At 39.4% G+C, this 22,909-nt stretch overlaps 1 protein-coding gene across 22 annotated transcripts in view; it reads left to right on the forward strand.

Moving 5' to 3' along the window:
• The first annotated feature begins 6,436 nt into the window (after positions 1–6,436).
• Positions 6,437–22,909, forward strand: part of NKAIN2 (sodium/potassium transporting ATPase interacting 2) — a 1,060,472-nt gene continuing 1,043,999 nt past the window's right edge. For 8 of the 22 annotated variants that reach the window (XR_013534525.1, XR_013534522.1, XR_013534523.1 and 5 more), the window contains exons 1-2: positions 6,437–7,583; positions 7,663–7,854. Coding sequence is in view for 5 of the 22 variants with exons in the window: in XM_035297728.3 (XP_035153619.2) it covers positions 7,470–7,583 (114 nt within the window). In the remaining 17 variants the exon portion in view is untranslated. Of the gene's footprint in view, positions 7,584–7,646; positions 7,855–22,909 lie in introns of those variants that run through there. The other 14 variants (XR_004742410.3, XR_004742419.3, XR_004742412.3 and 11 more) reach the window with 2 other exon arrangements.

A 22,909-nucleotide genomic window follows, 5' to 3' on the forward strand; every position in this document is an offset into this window, starting at 1 on the left:
TGTAATCCCAGCACTTTGGGAGGCCGAGGCGGGTGGATCACGAGGTCAAGAGATCGAGACCATCCTGGTCAACATGGTGAAACCCCATCTCTACTAAAGATACAAAAATTAGCTGGGCACGGTGGTGCGTGCCTGTAATCCCAGCTACTCAGGAGGCTGAGGCAGGAGAATTGCCTGAACCCAGGAGGCGGAGGTTGCGGTGAGCCAAGATCGTGCCATTGCACTCCAGCCTGGGTAACAAGAGCGAAACTCCATCTCAAAAAAAAAAAAAAAAAACTTTAAAAATATTTGTATCCCATGAGACTGCTCACCAAGGGCTAACCTCAGCAGAGGAGGATTTTAATAATCAAGTGGATAGGATCACCTGCTCTGTGGACACCACTCAACCTGTTTTCCCAGCCAACCCTGTCATCACCCAATGGGCCCATGAACAAAGTGGCCATGGTGGCAGTGATATAGGTTACACATGGGCTCAGGAACATGGACTTGCTCTTACCATGGCTGATCTGGCTATGGCCACTGCTGAGTGCCCAATTTGCCAGCAGTGGAGACCAACACTGAGCCCTCAATATGGCACCATTTCTCAGGGTGATCAGCCAGCTACCTGGTGGCAGGTTGAGTATATTGGACCCCTTCCATCATGGAAAGGGCAGAGGTTTGTCCTTACTGGAAGAGACACTCTGGACATAGGTTTACCTATCCTGCATGCAGTGCTTCTGCCAAGACTACCATCTGGACTCATGGAATGCCTTATCCACCATCATGGTATTCCACAAAGCACTGCCCTCTGACTGAAGCACTCAGTTTACAGCTAAAGAAGTGCAGCAGTGGGCTCAGGTTCAGGGAATTCACTGGTCTTACCATGTTCTCCATCATCCTGAACAGCTGGATTGATAGAATGGTGGGATGGCCTTTTGATGTCACAATTACAACACCAACTAGGTGACAAAACTTTGCAGGGCTGGAGCAAAGTTCTCCAGAAGGCTGTGTATGCTCCAACATATGCTACTGTTTCTCTCAGAGCCAGGATTCATGGGTCCAGCATTCAAGGGGTGGAAGTGGAAGTGGAAGTGGCACCACTCACCATCACCCTTAGTGATCTACTAGCAAAATTTTTGCTTCCTGTTCCCATGACATTATATTCTACTGGCCGAAAGGTCTTAGTTCCAGAGGGAGGAATGCTGCCACCAAGAGACACAGCAAAGATCTCATTAAACTGGAAGTTAAGATTCCCACGTGGACACTTTGGGCTTCTCCTACTTTTAAGTCAACACACTAAGAAGGGAGTTATGGTATTGTCTCTGGTTATTGACCTGACTACCAAGATGAAATCAGTCTACTACTCCATAATGGAGGTAAGGAAGATTATGCATGGAATACAGGACGTCCGTTAGTATTGCCATGCCCTGCGAGTAAGGTCAATGGAAACTACAACAGCCCAATCAAGACAGAACTACAAACTACCCTGAACCTTCAGGAATGAAGTTTTGGGTCACTCTACCAGACACTCACACACACACACACACACACACACACACACACACACACCCTGTTGAGGTGCTTGCTGAAGACAAAGGGAATACAGAATGGGCAGTAGAAAAAGGTCGTCATCAATACCAGCTACAACCATGTGACCAGCTGCAGCTATGGGGACTGTAATTGTCATGAATATTTCCTCCTTTTGTTAAAAACATGTTTGTGCATGTATACACTTATACTAAGAAAAGAACTTCATTTTATTTCCTTTCTCCTTTATCATGTGACATAAGATTTTTTGATTTCACATCAGCATTTAAGTATTGTTAACTTTATGTAATACTTTTTGGGTTGAGGATTGATGCATTTTCATTTGTATGAAGGATAGTTGTATTATGTTAGGTGTAATTATAACCCTATTATTGTCTTTATTTAAAGATTATGTATGATTTCAGGATTTGTATATGGGTTCAAGTTGACAAGGGGTAGTAGACTTGTGATGGTTACTAATGAGTGTCAACTCAATTGGATTGAAGGATACAAATTATTGATTCCAGGTGTGTCTGTGAGGGTGTCACCAAAGAAGATTAACATTTGAGTCAGTGGGCTGGGAAAGGCAGACCTATGGGGATTCACTTAGGGTGGTGGCAAAAATATTAAGAGAAAAATATTAGAGAATGTTATAGAACATAGTATCAAACCCTTTTGGAAGGCCTAAGGGTTTTTTCTATAGTTATTGACTGAAGGCAGCCAGAGTCTCTTTGCAGGAGCCAGAGAGATTAGGGCACAAATACAAAGGAATGTGAGTAGTTTACCTAGCTAGCTATTTACTCATGTGGTCTTAAAACCAACCTTTGAGCCAGATGACCCTCTCAGGGGAAGGTTGATCTCCCCCTGAGGTCATATTACCCACTAATGGTGTTTGCTTTGGGCACTGGAACCTGTCCTTTAATCTTTAACCTGTAGTGGTGTTGACTCAAAGGTTTGTTTGTTTGTTTGTTTGATTTTGCTTTTTTAGACGGAGTTTCACTCGTTACCCAGGCTGGAGTGTAATGGCGCGATCTCGGCTCACCGCAACCTCCGCCTCCTGGGTTCAGGCAATTCTCCTGCCTCAGCCTCCCGAGTAGCTGGGGTTACAGGCACGCACCACCATGCCCAGCTAATTTTTTTGTATTTTTAGTAGAGATGGGGTTTCACCATGTTGACCAGGATGGTCTCGATCTCTTGACCTCGTGATCCACCCGCCTCGGCCTCCCAAAGTGCTGGGATTACAGGCTTGAGCCACTGTGCCTTGCCGACTCAAAGTTTTTGTTATTTAATGTGTACTGAATAAAGGCTGAGGAGGCCAGTGTGTGAAGGCCAGTGATCCCAACTGTTTACAACACTTTCCAGGGTGCCTATAAGCCACTAGGACACACTCAGTAGAACTGGCAAAGCATAATATCCATGTGTCAGTGTATTTTATTCATCTGTCACTGAGTCAGGGTCTGTAAGACAGACCCCCACAGGTGGTGACCCCAACACAGACCCACCCTTAATCTGGGTGGGCACAATCTAATCAGCTGCCAGCATGGCTAGAATATAAGCAGACAGAAAAATGTGAAAGGAGAGACTGGCCTAGCCTCCCAGGCTACATCCCTCTCCCGTGCTAAATGCTTCCTGCCCTTGAACGTTGGACTCCAGGTTCTTCCGTTTTGGGACTTGAACTGGCTCTCCTTGCTCCTCAGCTTGCTGACAGCCTATTGTGGGACTTTGTGATCATGTGAATTCGTACTTAATAGACTCCCATATATATAATATACATAATATATAACAAACTCCCATATATAAAATATATATAATATATATATTCCATTAGTTCTTTCCCTGTAGAAAGCCCTAATACAGCATTGTTCTAAAAGTTTTACTTAGTTGACGTTTACTTAATTCTCCCAAAAACTCTATGATATATATGATTACCCCTCCTATTTTATAGAGAAGAAAACAAAGCATAAAGAGCTAAGTGATTTGCCTAAGATTACATAGTTGATAAATGGCAGAGCTTGGATTATGAAACTAAATGTCTGGCTGCAGAGTCCATGAACTTAATAATTTGGATACATGTTTTTGGTCAATTGTTAAATTAAAAAAAAAAGCAGGTTAAAATATGTTGTGCATGATATCACCCTATTTTTGTTAGAAAATGGTTTGTATAAAAATGACATTACCTCTGGATGGAAGGATTTGTAGTTATTTTCTTCTGACATGCCATTCATATTTAAAATATATAAGATTTTCCTAATCATTATCCAAGCAAGAAAAAAATCCATGCTAATATAAAATATGTAATATATACAATGAATCAAATATGTCAGTTTTGTGAATGTAAAGATGTGATTACTTTGCATCCTATGCCTGTATCAAAATGTCTCCTGTACCCCATAAGCATATACATTTACTATGTACCCATAAAAATTTTCAAAAGAACTAATTGTTGCTTTTATGCTTTTAAACTAATGAATGGAGACAATAAAATGCAGTTAAATTGCTCAGCAGAGTCGCAAAGCCAAGCTTGAGCTTGTGGTGTAGCTGAAGTGATTGAGTGTTAGCAGTCTGGAACTCCACTCACTTAGTGGCTGTGTGCCTACTGCATTGCATGAGTTGTTCTGAGAGATAAATGAGATAATAGACCTGAAACAACCTTGAAAAGTACTTTAAAATAGCATGGCTAGGTGAGGCAGATGGAGGTGTGGAATATGTAGCACATTTTCCCCAAAGAAACAAGGCAATTCACAATATCATGTCACATATTAGTCAACGAAAGGTATGACACCTTATATAACTAAACAGTTTATGACCTTATTTCTAAGTGAAAATGCAATCAACATTCAAACTGGAGACATCTCTCTCCTTCATGTACATCGATGGAACTGTTGGGATTCTCTTTTTAGTCTCTTCTACTAAGACACTCAGTTCCAGGAATAATAGAAAACGGAATAGGAAGTGCATAGCCACATTAAGTTATGGAATTGCATCTATAACTAGGGTGCCCTTTCATAAGTCAGGCATTGCCTATACTATATGTAAAGAATGTGATGCCAGTTTAATTTACAGATAGAATATATGTGATTATTCTTCAAAATATTTTTGCCATCACTTTTGTATAGAATTCCAAAAGAATGACAGGGAGTGCATATTAAAATAAAGAAGTATGGTACAGTAGTTTGAAAAGTGAAATTTAGTGTCTCGTCGTGCCCTTCAAATTCTAATCCTGCTGCCAAGAACATGTGCATCTGTGATAAAAATATTTGATTTCTCTTAGTTTGTATATCTTTAGAATGTGCATTTTATCAGCTCACGGGTTTTCTGTGATAAATGAATGAAAAGATGTAGGTTTAGTAAATAAGGCAGCAGTTGCGCATAGAAAATGCTCAACATTAAGTGTTTGTAGTTCACACTTCTGAGAATACTGTGCCAGTGATGTCAGATGAGGTATCAAAGCCCCTGGAGAATGCCTTAGGTTAGGATTCTCAAGAGGCAGTCTCTGACACAAGGATTTGAGTGAAATGGTTTATTTCAGAGGTGATTTCAGGAAGTAGTGGTACAAAAGTAAGGAGATGAGGCATGGAAGGGAAGGAAGGCAATTCAGAGTGCATGAATGAGCCAGTTACTACTGTGGGCACCTATGGCTCAACCCCCGTGGGTTGAATTAGAACATGTCTGAGGGTTTCCCATCTGTGGATTGAAGAAGTTGGGGTACTTATCACCAACTCCCATCCATTCTTGGGCGAGGGTAGCTCTTAAGGCTGGAACCTTATTGTTCAGCCAAGCACCTCCTACGGCTAGAAAACAAACTGTCCCCAGTGATTACAAAAAGGTGAGCATGGACTGAAAGGGTATACTCCAAGAACTCTCATAAGGTACTGCCAGTCAGCTACAGATAGCATTCTGCTTTCCTATACAACATAAAGATTACTTAGGCTATTGCTGGTTGCAGCGAAACCTCTGCAGAATTATGGAGGGATCCACATAAACGTCTTGTTCCTATGATAAATTTAAGAAAGTAATAGAATGCTTTTGACAATATGGCAGCAGCTTCTTGAATAGTCAATTAACTTACAGCTTTGCGTTTGATAATGCAAAATACCTGTAACCCTAGCAGGTACAGGACAGCTAATGCGTATAAAGGCAGAATAAGAACAAGGCTTCGGTTTTACCAAAGGTTGTGGAACAGTTATTACCTTCGAAGCCTTGCAGTGCCTAAGAGCACATATTGGGCTCTTGGGAATTTTATTAAACACTGAAAAGCATTTTTCAGAAGAAAAGTCCCTTTACAAATGGGACGATTAAAAGCAGACGTTCTCATTATAGCAATAAAATATCTGTGCTCCATAAATTTAACAGTTAATCCCTTTTTGGCTCTCTAGGACTGACAAATCGTTTCTGAAAATTCAGTGCCAGGCTTCTGGAGAATAAAGTCTCTCTGCCTTATTCAATTTCTTTGCATTTAGTCATTCTAATACGTCATAATATTTATTCAAAGGAAGCAATCATTCGGGATCCTTATTTGTGGTTCCCTGCGTAACTTTATCCTTTACAAATGCCATTTTTCTCAGCAGGCACCAAGTGCCACTTGCTACAGAGCTCTCTGCTCCATGTGGTTTCCTCATCTTAATCTCTTAAGAAGGGTGCTAGGGAGTTGGTTGCTATTTAGCTACCTAAACCATTCTCTTATCAATCATGGCACTTTACCCCAATGAGTCAGTTCCTCAGTGGATCTCAACAAATAATCTTCACTTCCTGGAAAAGTTAGGATTGCTTTCACTAGCTGCCCAGGGCTATAAAAGAAATTAAGTCCTAAATACCCACCCCCAGGGGCAGCCACCTTGGACCAGCATGTTGGGCTCTTCCTTCAGCTTTCAGCCCGCAGGTGGCAGCAGCGGGCTCCGAAGCCCGTCTCTGCGGGTAGCAGCCAGTGCTCAGAGGCGGCTCGAGCTTCTCCACTAGGAATCCACACCCAGCTGGAGGGTCTGTGAGGCTGAAGTAACTGAGTATTAAAATGGTCTCCGACTCTAATATTTTAAGTGAAAACAAACAACAGTTTGAAGCAGCAACAGCAACTCATCGCATCCCTATTCGCTCCGGTTGCTAAATTTTCCCAACTCCAGCAGCAACTCGGTCCCCTTCCCCAAGCAGGGTCCGCTCCGTAGCTCTCCGGTCCTTCAGATCCTCGGGAGCCGGGTGCTCTGCGGCAGGCAGTGCATCCGGGGCCACCGCACCCCTTTTCCTCGCCACCTCTGGCCTCTCCGCCACTCGGGCTTTCCGGCCGCTCTGGATGCCTCGGCTGCACCCCTATTCCATGACCCCAGCCTCCTTCCCTAGCCCTCCTCTTCGTCCCTTCACCCGCGAACGCGCACACACACTTGGTTCGCTTCCGTGGAGTGCCCCGCTCGGCTCCTGGAGCAGGACCGACTCCAGCCTAGCACGCGGCGGTCATGCCGCCCGGACTCCTCGCCCCGAGGCCCCGGTCCCCGCCTTCGCGCCGCTCCTTTCCGCCTGGACACCGCCGCTAGCGGCCGCCTGGGTGGCAGCCCCAGCCGTCCTAGAAGTTGGCCCCGTTGGAAGGGGCGGCGGGGAGCAGGTTGTTGTAGGACGAGGATTCACATATCTGGGCGAGGGGAGGGGCAGCGCCGCTGCTGGGATGCGGCGAGGACCCGCATCACTGCGCGCAGCAGCCGCCGCCGCCGCCGCCGCCGGGGACCGCGGAGCCCGGACGCCCCCGCCCGGCCCGCGACCCGCTCCCCGCCCCGCCCCCGCCCGCCAGGCCCTGCAACGCAGGGCGCAAAGGAGCCGCGGGCTGCGCAGGGAGGCGGGCAGCGGCCCGCGCGCGCTTCTGCCGCCCCCGGAGCTTGCGCGCGGAGAGCGCCGGGCGAGCGCGCATCGGGCGGCGGCCGCGTTGGGGGGCGTGAGGCGAGCGGCGCGGGGAGCGGCGGGGGCGAAACTTCGGGGGCCAGATGCCCGAGGGCGCGGCGGCGCTACCAGGCTGCCGCTGCTGCCCCTGCGGGCCCCGGACGCGTCTTCGCAGGCGGCGCTGCCCGCGGCGCGGCTTGTGCACCGAGCGAGTGAAGGTATGTGGGGCGGGCGCGGCTGGAGCTGCCGCCGCCGCCGCCGCCGCGCCAGCAGGTCCTAATGCCTGTCACTTCCCAGGACGCTGGCAGCAGCAGCCCGGAGCCCCCGAGCCCTCGGCAGGTTTGCCTCTCCTTCCCCGCGATCTGATTGGATAAAGTGGGGGCTCGACGGTGGCCGACGTGGGACAGTCTGTCTGTGGCAGGGGTCTCGGAAACCATGGGTTATTGCAGTGGCAGGTGCACGCTTATCTTTATCTGTGGCATGCAACTGGTAAGTGACACTTGGGTCCCCTTATTCTGTAATGTGTGTTTGAGATAGTGGGCAGGGGAGTGTAGTAAAGGGTCTGCCATTGACTAGAATGGAAGAAAAAAAAAGAAGGTGACAGATATATTGCTTATATTTAAAATGATTTCAGGGAGACGCACTCTGGGGTACAGGAGAGGTGAGCCTTTCCTCTGCCACCTATTTCTGTCCCTTTTAAGACAGTTTGGCAGGTGCGGGTTAAACTTGTCTTTAATTTCTTTAGGCAAAGCAAGATGTAGCTCTTGTTCTTTATGCTTTGCAGTCCTATGAATGTAACAATGTGATTGTCACCTACAATTTACTGTACAGGTGTTAAACAGAGAAATACGGAATTTTGGACTTTTCTTCTCTGTACTAATTTTACAGTATCATTGTTTCTTCATAGACATGAGTTGATTTTTTTTTTAAGGAAATGTTGTCTTTAAGTATAATGCTCTAAAAAAAAACCACTATTTAGGGCAGATGGTATCCTTACAACAGTCTAATTTAGAAGTCACATTGAGTTTTTAAAGTATGCAGATTGAACACAAATACTTAGATGAACTCAGCAACACCATTGACATAGATGGAAACAGTAACCTTTAAACCACAATTATCACAGACAATTCCAAAAAAAATTCTGTCTTTCATTATGCATATTATGGCTCCTGAAATAGATATTGTTGTCTGAACCTATAGGATAGAGAATTATATGTACTTTTTGAGGAATGTTGTACAGTTGCAAAGAGGCAAGGAACCAGTAATAGAAAACGTCATGTCTCTGAATTTCAGTTCCCTAAGGGCAATAGAAGGAGGGTTTAAGGAGAGAGTTGAGAGGTAAAAAATATACCACAGTAAGTGGTTAATCTGAGGTAGGAGGTACTTGCTCACACTTGTCATTAAATAGCTTTCCTTAGAAAGTATAAATTAACTGAAATAGCCATGTGCATTTTCAACAATTGTTTCATAAAGGTTGAAGTGACTACAAGGCAGAAGATGTTTGAGTGTCCAATCAGTAAAGTGTTCCAAAGAGCAAGGATTTGCCATTGAAACTGACAGAGGAATTCCTTAAGTGTACTTGTTTATCAGTTGTCGTGAAGCCCATGAGTGTTAGTTTTTGTTGCTTTGTTTAATATTTAGCTGAACCACTGCTTTTTGTTATGTATTGTCTCCGGATGTTTTTCTTTCACATGGAAGTTACCTGAAGGTGTCTGTTTTGATCTGTGAATTAGGCATTTATGTACTTGTTTGTAAGAAAAAGGAGATGGAACTATAAATATAATTTTCAGAATGTAGTAGTTTCTCAGTGATGTGTAAACTAGTTTGTTTTTCTTTACCACAGATTGATATAAGTTTTGCAATAAAGGGTTTTTACTCTTAATCATAAAGCTAACCAGAACAATGAGGCAGTTTACTTTGTGAAACAACCCATTAGGCCAAGTATGCCAAACTGCATAAAGGTATTCAAAACATTCTTATTTTTATATACTATTCAGAAAAGAATACATTTGCTGATTCACTGTGTGAAAGCATAAAACTGTGAGAATGAGTGGGTGTGTAGATCATTCTTATGCTTTCAATTTAAAATTTGAAAAATGTGATTTAGCTTCTAATCATTTAATATAATATGGCTTTTGTATGGCAAGTGTGTGAACTAGATCTGTGTGACATTTTGTGTGATGAATACAAACTCCTCAAGAACTTAATTTCAGAAAAACATAAATATACCAATAGGGAAGCTAAATATTCAAAGTAGAATGATAAGGCTAAAGGTTCCTTTGTGTTTTTGTGTGCTCACAGTATGGACACGTGCTGTTGAGTACATGCATGCATCCATACATACAATGGTGTCTTGGAGAGTTGCACCATCACTTATGAAACAGACATTCTGAATCATGGTTAAGTTCTCTAACAGAATAGACAGCTGTAATACAGAAGAGCACAATCTAAGCAAGTGTACATTGGAATCCTAAGGAGTTTTATGTTCTATGAGAATCATGTGATTTTACCCATTCAGACTTTATGTGCCACCAGGCTAATATAATTAGCAGCCATGTTAATGCAGATGAAGAACAAAAAACAAAGGACAAAGAAAATCCAATTGTTTTAATAGGGTGAAATGATCACACCTCAAAGGACCTCAGAGATTCCTGGTTAACTGTTGCTTTTTGGAAATACAGTATTTGATTTTAAATAAATTATTTTGCAAATTAATGGTTGAAAAGCCCTACACTAAAATATATGCGGTTGTATGTGTTTTCCTTTAGCTCTCAATAGCTTTTTAAAAACTTTTTATGTCTTGTGTTTTACAAATAAACCAGGTTTCTAACTAAGTTATGACTCATGTAGTATCGACTAAAATAAAGTTTACCCAGTTTTGTTTACTTCTAAAGTGTTTAGTGTGTGTTCTTGTAACATTTAGGCATCTTTTTTTGGTAACTGTACAGGAAAATCTTAGATTTATTAAAATCAATTGAGGCCAAAGAGAGTCTAAATTAGAAACTTCATTCAGTTTCTTTATTATGGGACTTTATTAAGGTTCTGGAAACATTAATGTCCAGTCCTCTATGCAGAGTATTTATGTTTTGAATAAACTTAAGGGAATGTTTACATCTGTACCAATTTGCAGCTAATCTTAGGAGAGAATAAGGTGGCTTTTGGTATTGTGGATGTGGTGACCTCATTTACTAGGTTGTTACCAGAGAAGACATGGTGTTTTGACCATTTAACAATTGAGGGACAGAGACAAATGCTCCAGAGAAATTTGCTGGTCAGAATTCTCTATCTGTGCTTTGAATTAGTTAAATATACATTTAATTTAATGCTTGGCAGAGTATAAGTATAGAGAAACATGTACTCTTTTCAGAAATCAGGAAATGTGTTTATAAAACAAGAATTCCATACCATAGAAATTCAATACAAAACTTCCATTTTGTGAAAAACTGCTTTCGTATATATCATAAATTAAAATCTTTGAGTTGTATGGTCATGCCAACTTTATATGTTAGGGTGATTCCTTCATAAAGGAGTATGATCTCTGGAAACAGATTTATTCCATGTGCAGAATCCAGAGCTTAAGCTCATAATCTCAAGAAGGTAATTTTTTTTTTTTTTTATCATTGCTGTCCTTAATACTCAGAAACTGAAGATTTCAGATAGTAACAAAAATCATTACTGAATTTGCAGTTTTGGCTGTGGTGGTATAGGACAAGAAGTATTTACCTTCTTATTTACTAACCTTCAACAGGTTGTAAATGTTTTTGCATTTTCCCCCCAATGTTTGATTGAATCAGAGTACTTTATATAATTGTTGAAAAAATTATTCTGGTATCTCTCAGTATGAAAAATTATTGTTAAAATATGGAAGAATATAACTTAATTTAGACTGAAAAGAGATTTGTTTTCAAGTAAGGAAACTCAAAATCACCTATTTTGTACATTAGACCCCTGGGTGGCACAAAAACATGTCGTAAACTATTGAAAGAAAGTTTAGATTTATACTCCACAGATTAACACTTGAAAATGCCATTATTGCCATGAGCTGTATGAAATATTGCTAACTTGGAGCAGGTGAAACTAACAATTAGGTTAGTACACATTGTGTGTGCAGCTGTGTGAAGGAGTATGTTTGAAACTTGATTAAGAATGATCAGTTGCTTTCTATGGCAGGATTGCTAACCATTTTCAAAGGTATACATTTTTTTCCTTAAAATGTCATGAGTGTAGACTAAATTAAAAACAATTTTATTATAATTATAGAATACTTCTGTGATTGTGATTTTATGCTGTGTTCATAATCGTGTGCTATTTTATTACTTTTTAGAACATAAAGCATTGCCATGAAGTAGCTTGAAAAGTGCAGATAGAATCTTAATGATATTCCTAGGATACTTTTGACAAGTTTGACAGTTCTTCAGAAGTTTAAAATTTTATCTGCCACAAACCTTCCTGGTTCAGAGAATTTTAACTTTTTAGGATTCAAATGCCATCAATGATAAAATCTTGAAGTTGTTAACCAAACTTATGAAGAAGACTGAAAATCCCCATACAATACGTTACAAACTTATCATGTAAAAATATGCTGAGTTTGCTAAGTTGTAAATGATAACTTTCGTTTTTTTTTTTTTTTTTTTTTCGAGACAAAGTCTCACTCTGTCGCCCAGGCTGGAGTGTTGTGGCATCATCTTGTCTCACTGCAACCTCTGCCTCCCAGGTTCAGACAATTCTCCTGCCTCAGCCTCCTGAGTAGCTGGGATTACAGCATGTGCCACCACACCCAGCTAACTTTTTTGTATTTTTAGTAGAGACGGGGTTTCACCATGTTGGTCAGGCTGGTCTCGAACTCCTGACCTTGTGATCCACCCGCCTCAGCCTCCCAGAGTGCTGGGATTACAGGCGTGAGCCACCGCGCCCGGCTGACTTTCTTCTTTTTAAATGTTTTCTGTTTATGCATCCTGAGTGTTGTTGGACATGTTTTTGTTTTTATTCTTTCACTGTAATTCAGAACTACTCTGCTCTGTCTTATGTATACCACGAGCTACCTAGAAACTTCTTCCAGTGTTCAGCTCTGTTTCTTCATTCACAAAGCAGGTAGCGACTTCTTTTCTTGAATACACCTAAAGTTTCAAAAAGTCAACCTGTGTGGAGCTGTTCTCCTGCTTTCTCAAATAAAGGCTTGGATGGGCAGCACTTTTTTTTTGCAGAATGCCGGAGTCATCACTGGCATGGGGCCCTTATGTGGGTAATGACCCAGAAATGCATATGTGCTTTACTATCTCTTTTTCCCTCTGATGCTGCTTTACTTTGAAGTCAGGTTCTCTACTTGACTTCAGAATGGAAGTCAGGGATTCCTTAAAATAGGAAGTCTTTACTTTTTGGTTTTTATTTTTAATATGTGCGTGCTTGAGATAAATAAAATCTGAGAGACAGAAACATATTTTAACATTTCTATGTCAATCATGGAAATAAAAATACAAAAATTATGTTACCAATTGAATTAAATATATGTATATACTAATAATGCCTAACATTCCACAGGTTGCGTTTCAGTGATGTTACTTGGTAGAATTTCAAACAGTGCAGTATCATTTTTTTCATAAGCAGTTTTGAAACTAATATTACTATTAATGGAAATTACCCTATTTCTAATACCACCCAAATATCAGAAATGAAACATATACATAAGAAAAATATGTTTTCTGTTTTTTTTTTGTTTTTTGCTGATATACTGAACTCTTCTGATTTTCGTTATTTTCCCTCATGGAAACTTGATTGTTGTTTATTTTCAATGTAATAAAATTCTTAAACCATCAAGATACACTGTATATAGGGCTACTTTTTTTCATAGCATGGATAGACTAAGTAATCCATTTACTTCTAATTTCTATAGGATGGAAATAAAATTATATAAAGCATTTGTTCTTACCACCCCCAAGAAATTAAAGCATATTTAAAAATTATGAAGGAACAAGATAAAATTATATCATTTTCTTTCTCCAGATTATGGTAGAAATGAAATTTGTAACTTGGTTTTCTCTTATTTTGTATTTCAAGAGTTCATATTTTATATTTTGTATGACTCCTGTGCACATGTGTTCATGTAATAAATTTGTTATGCTTTTTCTTTTGTTAAAAGTATTTCAGTTGTGTTTAGATATAAAATACTCAATATGTAAAGAAATTACCAGCTTCATCTTCCTGAAATAAATATTTCTCTTTTTCTTTGCTTAAATTATAAAATAGGCCCTGGATCTAGCTTACAGGAATATTCTAAGATTTAATCTTATGCAAGATTTAGTCTCTTTTTGTTTTTCCAACATGGAATAAGAATAAGGTGACTTCAACAACTTATAATTTTTATCCTTCAAGCTACTTATGGATCACATACTAACTTGATCACTGTAAAAACCTCTTGAAATGTTACAAATGAACTGATTTTTTTTTGTGCATTTTGAAGTAAATAATTTTTTTATTTCATGCATTTTAAGTAATTTGTTGTTCTTTTAAAATCTAGTTTTATAAAATAAATGATAATGAAAACTATTATTATTTATTGGAAGCTTGTTCTTGGCTAAATATATGTTTTTTTTTTTCCCTTACTGAATCCTCTTCAGCAATCCTATGAAGTAGGTAATAGAAGTTAATATCCTCATTTTACCAGGGAGGTGATGGAGGCCTTGAAAAGTTACATCGTGCTCTTAAGTCAGCCCCTTAGAAAGTGGAGAAGCTTGGATTCAAACCCAGGTCTGTCTGAATCTCAGCCTGACTCTGAACTTGAGCCATGCTGCATCCCTTCCATGTAAAATAAAACTATAGCAGTCTCTCATGTTTGTTTTACTAAGGAAAGTAACTACCTACCTACTAATTCCTTAGGGACCCATTAGTCAACACCTAGGTTCAGAGAGGTGGGGTCGATTGATGTCAGGCTACTGTCCAAACCTGACCGACTTAGTAATCTTGGGTTTTGATAACTTTGAGCAGCTGGTGTGTGGACTGGAGAATAAAAGGGAAGAAGGGGAAGCTCCCTCTGCAGAGCAAGTATCCATTGCTGTTCCCATGCATTTGGGCCAACTTTTGACAGATAACCATGTGACAGGGTCTTGGAAATTTGATATGTATGTTTAAAATGGATTATATGGAAATAAAATATGTATCCATTTTTTAAAAATCCAGCTCTTTATAAAACTAGTCCTGAATGAATGGCCAGTGCACATTCATGCTATTTGCCTGTTTTTTTGTTTGCTTGTTTGTCTGTTACGTGCTCCAAATCCTAAATTCATCCAGACCATCATTGACCAATAATATTTGCTATAATTATTGTACTTGGGAAGAACTAGAGAAAATACGTTATTTAAAATACGTGTGGAATATCCTAGAACACATCTTGAACCTGAGTATGCATCAGAATCACTTGCAGGATTTTTAAACATAGATTTTTCGGTCCTTCTCTAGAGTTTCTGACTCTAGCAGTCAGGGCTAGGACCAGCGAGAATTTGTACTTCTTTCATTTTTTTGAGATGGGGTCTCACTCTTTCACCCAGCCTGGATTTCAATTCACTGCAACCTGTGCCTCCCGGATTCAAGCTATTCTCCTGCCTCAGCCTCCTGAGTAGCTGGGACTGCAGGCATGCACCACCATGCCTGACTAATTTTTGTATTTTTAGTAGAGATAGGGGGTTTCACCATGTTGGCCAGACTGGCCTTGAACTCCTTATCTCAGGTGATCCGCCCCACCTCGGCCTCCCAAAGTGCTAGGATTGCAGGCGTGCGCCGCCGTGCCTGGCCAAGAATTTGTATTTCTGAGGAATTCCCAGATGATACTGATATTGATTACCAGGCACCAAATATTGAGAATTACTGGCCTAGAATATGTGTCTTCACCTAATTGTGTTGCAAGAGGTCGTGAACTTATTTTTGAAATTCTTCAATCCAACTAGATAATTAACTCAGTTCTTCCTATGGCCTGCTACTGATGTGAAAGAAAACATTTCTTCAGGACCTATTTCTGACTTCTAGTTTAGTTCTATTCAGAAGTTTAAATAGGAGAAATGCAATGTCACTTCAGAGGATTTCTATCTTTGCAATGACTCGAGATATAGAAGAATCTGAAAGCAAGCACCCTCATGCCTGGTAATGCTAGAATGGAATTGGATCCTTCACCTGACTCTGTTTACTAGCCTAGCCACTCACTAGGCTAAGCACAGCCATGGGGAGAGAGACAGAGAGAGAGAGAGAGAGAGAGAGAGAGAGAGAGAGAGAGAGAGAGAGACTGTAAAAGCACTGGGCTAAGTTAGAAGCTGCATTTGTCTATACCAAGTAGTCTAGTGCTTCTGTATTGGGTGACTAAATAACTATGACTTTGACTGAGAAATTTACATTTCTGGGTGCTATTTCCTCATTTAAAAAATAGGGCAAATAATTCCTGACCCATTTACCCTATAGAATAGGAGTAGCTAGGGGAGAGAATGTGCTTAAAGTCAATATCTTGGTGATTTTAATGGTTTAGTCTTTCAGAACAGTTCATCTAGTAAGCCCAGGAGTAGTTATAGGGAAGTTTATGACCATTACCAGTGGCTTTACTTAGAACAACTAGTTTTTTTTCATAGAATTATTTTTTTTCTTTATCCACCCATAAATTTGTGAGGCTATATAAATATTAAAACACTGGGTACAAGTAATTTGAACTAGATAATATGCTATGTGTCTGATACACCTACTTTAAGTATTCATTAGGAATGAAACTTGGATTTTACAAACAAGTCAACATTGTCCTTCAGGCCAGTATTTCTAAAACTATGTTCTGTGGATACTAGTTCAGCAAGTCATTGGACTGAGGAAGAACTTTATCTCCCCCACCGCCCCCACCCTCAAGGGTCACAGTGCATATTAGCATTTTAGCAGCTGTAGGAAGTCCTGCACTAAACCCCTGTTTAATTCCATTTCACTCAGCAAATATTTACAGAGTGCTTGCAGTGAACCAATGAATGTCTTTTTCTGATATCCCCTATTAATCTTCCATGGAACTAATATTTTCAGCAATACTTTTCAATGAAATATTACTCTAGGTTAATGATGCAGTCTACAAGTTAATATTTGGTGATTGCCTGAACAGTATTTAAAGGTTAAAAATTCAGTATAGAAACTCAACTGATAAGCAGATGTCTAACAAATAGTGTATAAAGATGTTTAAGAATAGAAAATATTATCAAATTATTAAAACAAAGGGAAACTTGTTTTCAGATGCTTGGCTGTTTTATATTCTATATGTTTACTTGGGTTTTTTGAAATTATGTTTCAAAAACTAGAATCAAAACTCTTAGCTGAAACTCAATCAAGTCCAATTGCTGATGTTTCAAAGAGGTTGACATGTTGCAGTAGTTTTGGATCTTCTGATATTTGGAACTCCAGAACACCTTGGAGAGGGCATTTGCAGAAGCATTTTCATTTCAAGGCAGTGGATTAGGAGCAACGTCTGTATCCCACATCTGTAACCAGGCTAGCTTTTCCAACATTTCAGCCTACATATTTTCTTTAGGAGGGGCAGTGGTAAAGAGTCCTCATACTGACTTTTGTTTTTTAATCAATGCATTACATTCTAAAACAGTAACACATTTAAAACCCCCAACAATGTTGCATTCTTTGGAAACAAATGAGTCTTAGTTTGAAATGGAGGAATCAAATTGGTACACCCTACTCTTAACAAAAGTCTTTGTGTGCATCTGTATTATGCTAATTACACAGCAGAATGAGGAGATATTTCAAATCCTTTAACTGACAGCTGTGTATCAAATGATGGAAGGGTTTATGTGACATGTGAACTGTTCAGTGGTAGGGAGTTCATAGTATCCTAACCTACACTGGCTTCTAGCCGTAAGAGATATACAAGGTGGTTCACCCAGATTATTATTTGTATCATAGTCTCCGACACCAGTTGGGAACAATCCGAAGAACCTCTGCAAGCCACAATGAGAAGAGAAAATTATACCAGGGTGGAGTGCTGCCTTCTGTGGTCTTGGCCCTGGAGAAGGGCTGTGCTGACTGTCTTGGGGTTGAGTACCTCTTTTATGGTACCTGCAGTGGTGGAAGGCACCTTACTCCAGGGAATCATAAATCATCCCAGTGGGCTTAGTGATTTTGACCTCACCCTCTTGTTAGTCTATAAATAGAGTAAGGTACCGTATGAGAGATGGCATATGAAGGTTTTACCTGATTGCTTTGAAGAGCTGGAATAATATTAGGGTTCATGGATGTGTTTGCCCCTAGTTATTGGAAGCTGTGAAAGAATTATATAGTTGAAAGCTTTAGAAATGATTGTAGATTTGGCCAGGTGTGGTGGCTCATGACTGTAATCCCAGCACTTGGGAGGCCAAGGCTGGCAGATGATTTTACTCAGAATCTGAGGTCAGGAGTTCAAGATCAGCCTGGCAAATATGGCAAAACATCCCTTTGCTAAAAATCCAAAAATTAGCTGAGCATGGTGGTGTGTTCTTGTAGTCCCTAGGCTGAAGCATAATAATCGCTTAAACCTGGGAGGCAGAGGTTGCAGTGAGCCAAGATCAACCACTCACTCTAGCCTGGGCAACAAGTGAGACTCCATCTCAAAATGTAGATTGATGTATAAAGGTGGTGTATAAAGAGCTGGGGCCTTTTGTTTGTTTGTTTAGTCTTTTTAGATAAAACTTGCTTACAGTTTTAGTGATTAGTGAACCTATAGCTTGAGATTTTCTGAAATACTGGAGCAATGTATAGGATTATGTGTTTCTTACCATTATCAACAGAAATTCATGGAGTTTCATTTTTGACTATGTTTCATAAATTGTGGTTCCATTTTATTCACCCAAAAGATAGTAGTTAAATTACAGCTGTTCGGTAACATTTATGAGTTTGACTTTTCTATTGTCCTGGAACTGAAGGCTTCCTTCTTTTCTCTACAAGAGATGGGTAGAACTCCTGAATGTCTGACAGTTCAAAAGCAATTACAAACTATTCTACTTAAAACAGTATTTTAAAATTCATTGTGAATTGGAATCCACAATAAATTGAATTAATGAATGAATTCATAGACAAATTTTCCTAAGAACCTATTTCCGATTTTATCAAAAAATATTTCTGGGAAGTTTCATAGACTCTTAGAGATGTAGGGCAATGCATTCCTAGTTTACCATCTTATAGACTGTCCTGGAATAGATTTATTTTTATTTAGAAAAGCTGCCTTAAAAATCAGCCAAATAGCTTAATTTCAATTTACATTTAGTAAATATAAATCTTGCAACAATATTTGGTGACATTTAATTATATTCCTCTTTTATTAAAATCCTTAAGGGAGACCTGTGGTTTTTACTTTCTTGTCATAAGAAAGAGGTGTTAATGATTACTCTGTTACTGTACCTACTTTTACTCAGAATCTGTTAAATACCCATAAACTAATGTCATATTTTCCCCTTACATTGAGAGAAATAAACCCCAATGAATTTTTTTTGAAGCTCCCAGTAACTAGGGGTAAACACATCTATGAACCCTACTCTTATCCCAGCACTTCAAAGCAATCAGGGAAAACCTTCATATACCATCTCTTATACAGTACTTTATCTCTATTTATAGACTAATGAGGATGAGGTTGGAATCACTATGCCCACTGGGATGAATTATGATTCCCAGTAGTATAGTGATTTGATGCAAACTACACACAAGCCAGGGTCATTGCGTATTTCCCACTGGTAGGTCCATCTTTTAATTTAATATTTCGTGATGTGAATAAAAATGTTACATGCTGGATGAAGAGCCAGATGTGCAGGCCCTGTCCTGGATGTTGAGAGATGAAGACCGTGGAAAACATTTGCATGGAATTGGTTCTTAGCCTGCAGTGTTGTGTTGCAGCCATGATCATTTAAAAGTGAATGAAGTAATGAATGAATAGTAGGAGGAAATTAAGTAATTACTAAATCAGCTTCATCAAGTAAAATTTATGAAATGTCCACACACGAATAACATAATGAACACGTGCTGAATTAATTAAGTGTATGTTTCTACCCTTTGGCGATTAGGATATGATGTAACTGAAAAGAATGTCAAGCTATGTTTCTATCGTAAATCTTGTATCTAGTAGTTTTACTAATTCAAGATTAGTTTAAATTGCACCCTGTTCTTTATCATTTATTTGTTTATTAAGCCATACTACTGACTTAATATGCTAGTAGCTAAAAATGTTTTACTGTCTTTCATTCATTGTGTGCTATAAAATCTCATTTATATTAACTGTAAATAAGATCAGTTTTGGTGAGACATGAATGTGGATGTCTGGGTCATTTTGCCCCATTTTAAAATAATGTTAATTCATATAAGTTTAATTCATATTATCTAGATTTTAATGCATTTGATGTAACATTACTTCTAAGGATTGTGTTAGAAGATAATGAAGTTAATTCTGTCTTCGTTTTTCATATCTCTAGAGAAATAATTTTGAAGTCTTTTTTTGTTTGTTTGTTTGGCATGGAATTTTGTGAATCTGGTAAAAGCTACTAACTCTCTTACCAGGAAAATGGGCTTCAAAAACTTGTGAACTAAATCTATGAAACGTAGGTGAAAACCCCTAGTATAAATTCTTAGGTTTTTTTTATCTGCCATTTCATGAAGAGCTTCTGCTTATCAACAATTTTAATTCAGTTACTTTGAGCTCAGGAAACATTTAAGAGATTATGTACATATTTGATATATACAATTATATATTGTAAAGATAGCGTGCAAGTGTGTGTGTGTGTATATTGCAAAATTTGAGAAGCCAGGAGTAGAGTTGGGGAGTAGAACCACACTGACCTCTGTCAAGGAAATTAAATGTTGCATGTAGATATACCCTTAATATAGGGCAGCATGATAAGAACTTAAGACAAGTAAGTATAAAATACAAAGGAAATTTATGGGAAGGATTAGTTGTCTCCTCTTTGGTTGATCAAACACTATATGAAGGCCTACTACCGTAAGATAGGGAGGATTTCTATGGCTAGAGATTGGAGAAAAGAATATCCCAGGTGGAAGAAATGATGGTAGTAGAGAGGTAAGAATGAAAGACAATATGTGTGGGACAATGAAGGGTCCAGTTGAGGGGCAAGTAGGGGAGAACTGTGATGTGACAGGGAATGGAAGAGGTAGGAGTCTGGTTCATGGATAGGCTTGAGCTCCTTGGAAGGAGTTTGCGATCTTACAGAATAGGATATGGGTCTCTGTAGATGTTAATCATCAAGGTGCATGCCCCAGTGCCTTACAAGTAGAATAAGAAACAACACAATGTGAGAGTGAGGGCTTGAGGTTTGGGGCAAGCTCTGTGGGGAATGAGAGGGCAAAGTAGTAATACATTAAAAGACTGCTAAACTGCTTCAAAGTCCCTGGTGAAATTAGGTGGCCAGCATTTGTAAGAGAAACAGTTGTTTCTCCATCAGTATCCAGCTTTCTAAGAATTGGAATGAAAAGGCAGAATATGGAAGTTTCTGGGTTAGTGAGAGCTCTAAGATGACAGTGAGAATAACGTATCTGAGCACAGGTAGGTGTGGGTGGAAAACCATGCTGTCAGAATGGGAAGGGATAGTAGTTAGATGATTGAAATGCCATGCAAACATTTGAGCGTAAGGAGGTGGCTACAGCAGAAGTGAGACAATAGAAGAGGTGGGAGGTAAGGTGGTGGTGGTAAGAGACAAGAATAGAAGTCCAGATCTTGGAGAGGAACACTTGCTGTATGATGCAAAGGCCCTTGATTGGCCACCTAAATGGTAGAAGGTTTAGTTATTGATAAGGAAGGAGGCAATGAAGCTCAGCTGTTAAAAGAATCATCATTGTACATTTTGGTTTTATTAAAGATGCTTGGAAATAAGGGATTGAAGAGGAACACTGAAGAGAGAAAAAGATTGTTCTGGGGATTTGGGGAGAGTTTGGTGTAAGCAAATGAAAGGAGCTGGAACAGAATGATGGTTAGGGGAAGTCTGGAGACAGCTGGATAGTGGAGGGATGATTTTGGAGGAATAGAAATGTTTGTTTAATGAGTGTGAATGGAGTGATTATGGAAAGAGTAAGGTAGGCTATAGGTGAAGCATTTTTCTTAGTGTTCACAATATTGCCATTTTGGACTGGATAATTATTTGTCGTGAGGGGTTGTACTGTGTATTATAGGATATTTAGTAACATCCCTGGCCTTTTATACACTAGCTGGAGTAGCATACACCCTTTTGTGACAATCAAGGTATCTCTAGATTTTGTCAAATTGCAAAATAGACCCTTTGTCGAGATCCTCTGAGCTAAAGCAAGGAGCTGGACAGGGTGCTTAGAAATAACAGGACATTTTTTTCATCTTAGAGTTTGAATTGTCCAGTGGGCAGCTGAGGAGATTGTGAAGGGAAAGACCAGACTCTAACTTGACAGTTGCAGGCCCGTGTCATTCCCTGTACCCCAAGGCCCTGTGTCAGAATCATCTGGAATTTTCAAAGATGTTAACACCACCACCCCTTCCTCCATCCCCTCGACCTATGAAAACAGAATCTTCAGGGAGGTTTTCTAGCCATTTTGAAAACTTTTTAGATTATTTTGGTGTATTTCCAAGCCATCAGTAAACGAGGAGAACAGGCAGGTGAACAGTGGCTATGAAGGCAAGGGGAAAAAACAGGATGAAAGTAAAAAAAGATTGGAAGGTAGGTTTAGACATACATTAGGAAAGAGGGGTGCTGAATAAGCATTTGTGGGAGTATTGACTGGAGAGGCAATGTTGAATCTAGATTTACTTGAAAGCTACTTTTTATGGTCAATTATGTACTCAACCAAGCCTTCAGCATTCTTGGCTGTTTTACTCAGTTTAGTTTGAGCCAGGTGGATTTCATCGAAGACTCAGTGAATGTCACCTTTCTTTTAGTGCCAGTAAAAACTGCTGATGAATATTTGACACTTTTAATTTGTCTTCTCCCAGATACAATATTCTGCTAAAATATGCATATAGTATATATTTCTTCATGAAATGTCTTAAAAGATTTAAGATAGGAGTGCATATGAATTTTCAGACATATAATTATTGTTGACATGAAGGGCAAACACGTTTTCCTGAAAGAAGTTTTAGGTCAAATTAAGAGTTTTTAATTCAATAAAATATTTGGATAAGAGTTAAGAATAATATAATTGTGAATTTAACATTTATTTTTTAGACTCTAACAAATTTTAAAACTTGTTATGGAAACACACTCACAAATCTTAAGTAGTAACTTCTATGTGAAATAATCTTCAGCTATTAACAATTTTTAGGTGATCCCCAAACCCAAGAATGTTTGGCAAGAATTTTAATATTTGATGTCCTAATTCACCAGAAGGCCCAGTTATTGCCAAAGAAGCATAGTAAAACAGCAGAAATTTATCTTTGAAATTATTCTATCTGCGGTATAATTTTTCTTGATCCAACTTGATTTCTTTCGGTAACAGTTTTTTGGTGGACGCTAATTTGCATGCCTCGAGAAAGGGGAGTACATTATAAGACTTCTTGAAGGTCCTTTTAACTTGATGGTTTTATGATTAAACC

The sequence above is a fragment of the Callithrix jacchus genome, chromosome 4 (assembly GCF_049354715.1).
Source record: "Callithrix jacchus isolate 240 chromosome 4, calJac240_pri, whole genome shotgun sequence".
In the NCBI taxonomy this organism is placed as follows: domain Eukaryota; kingdom Metazoa; phylum Chordata; class Mammalia; order Primates; family Cebidae; genus Callithrix; species Callithrix jacchus.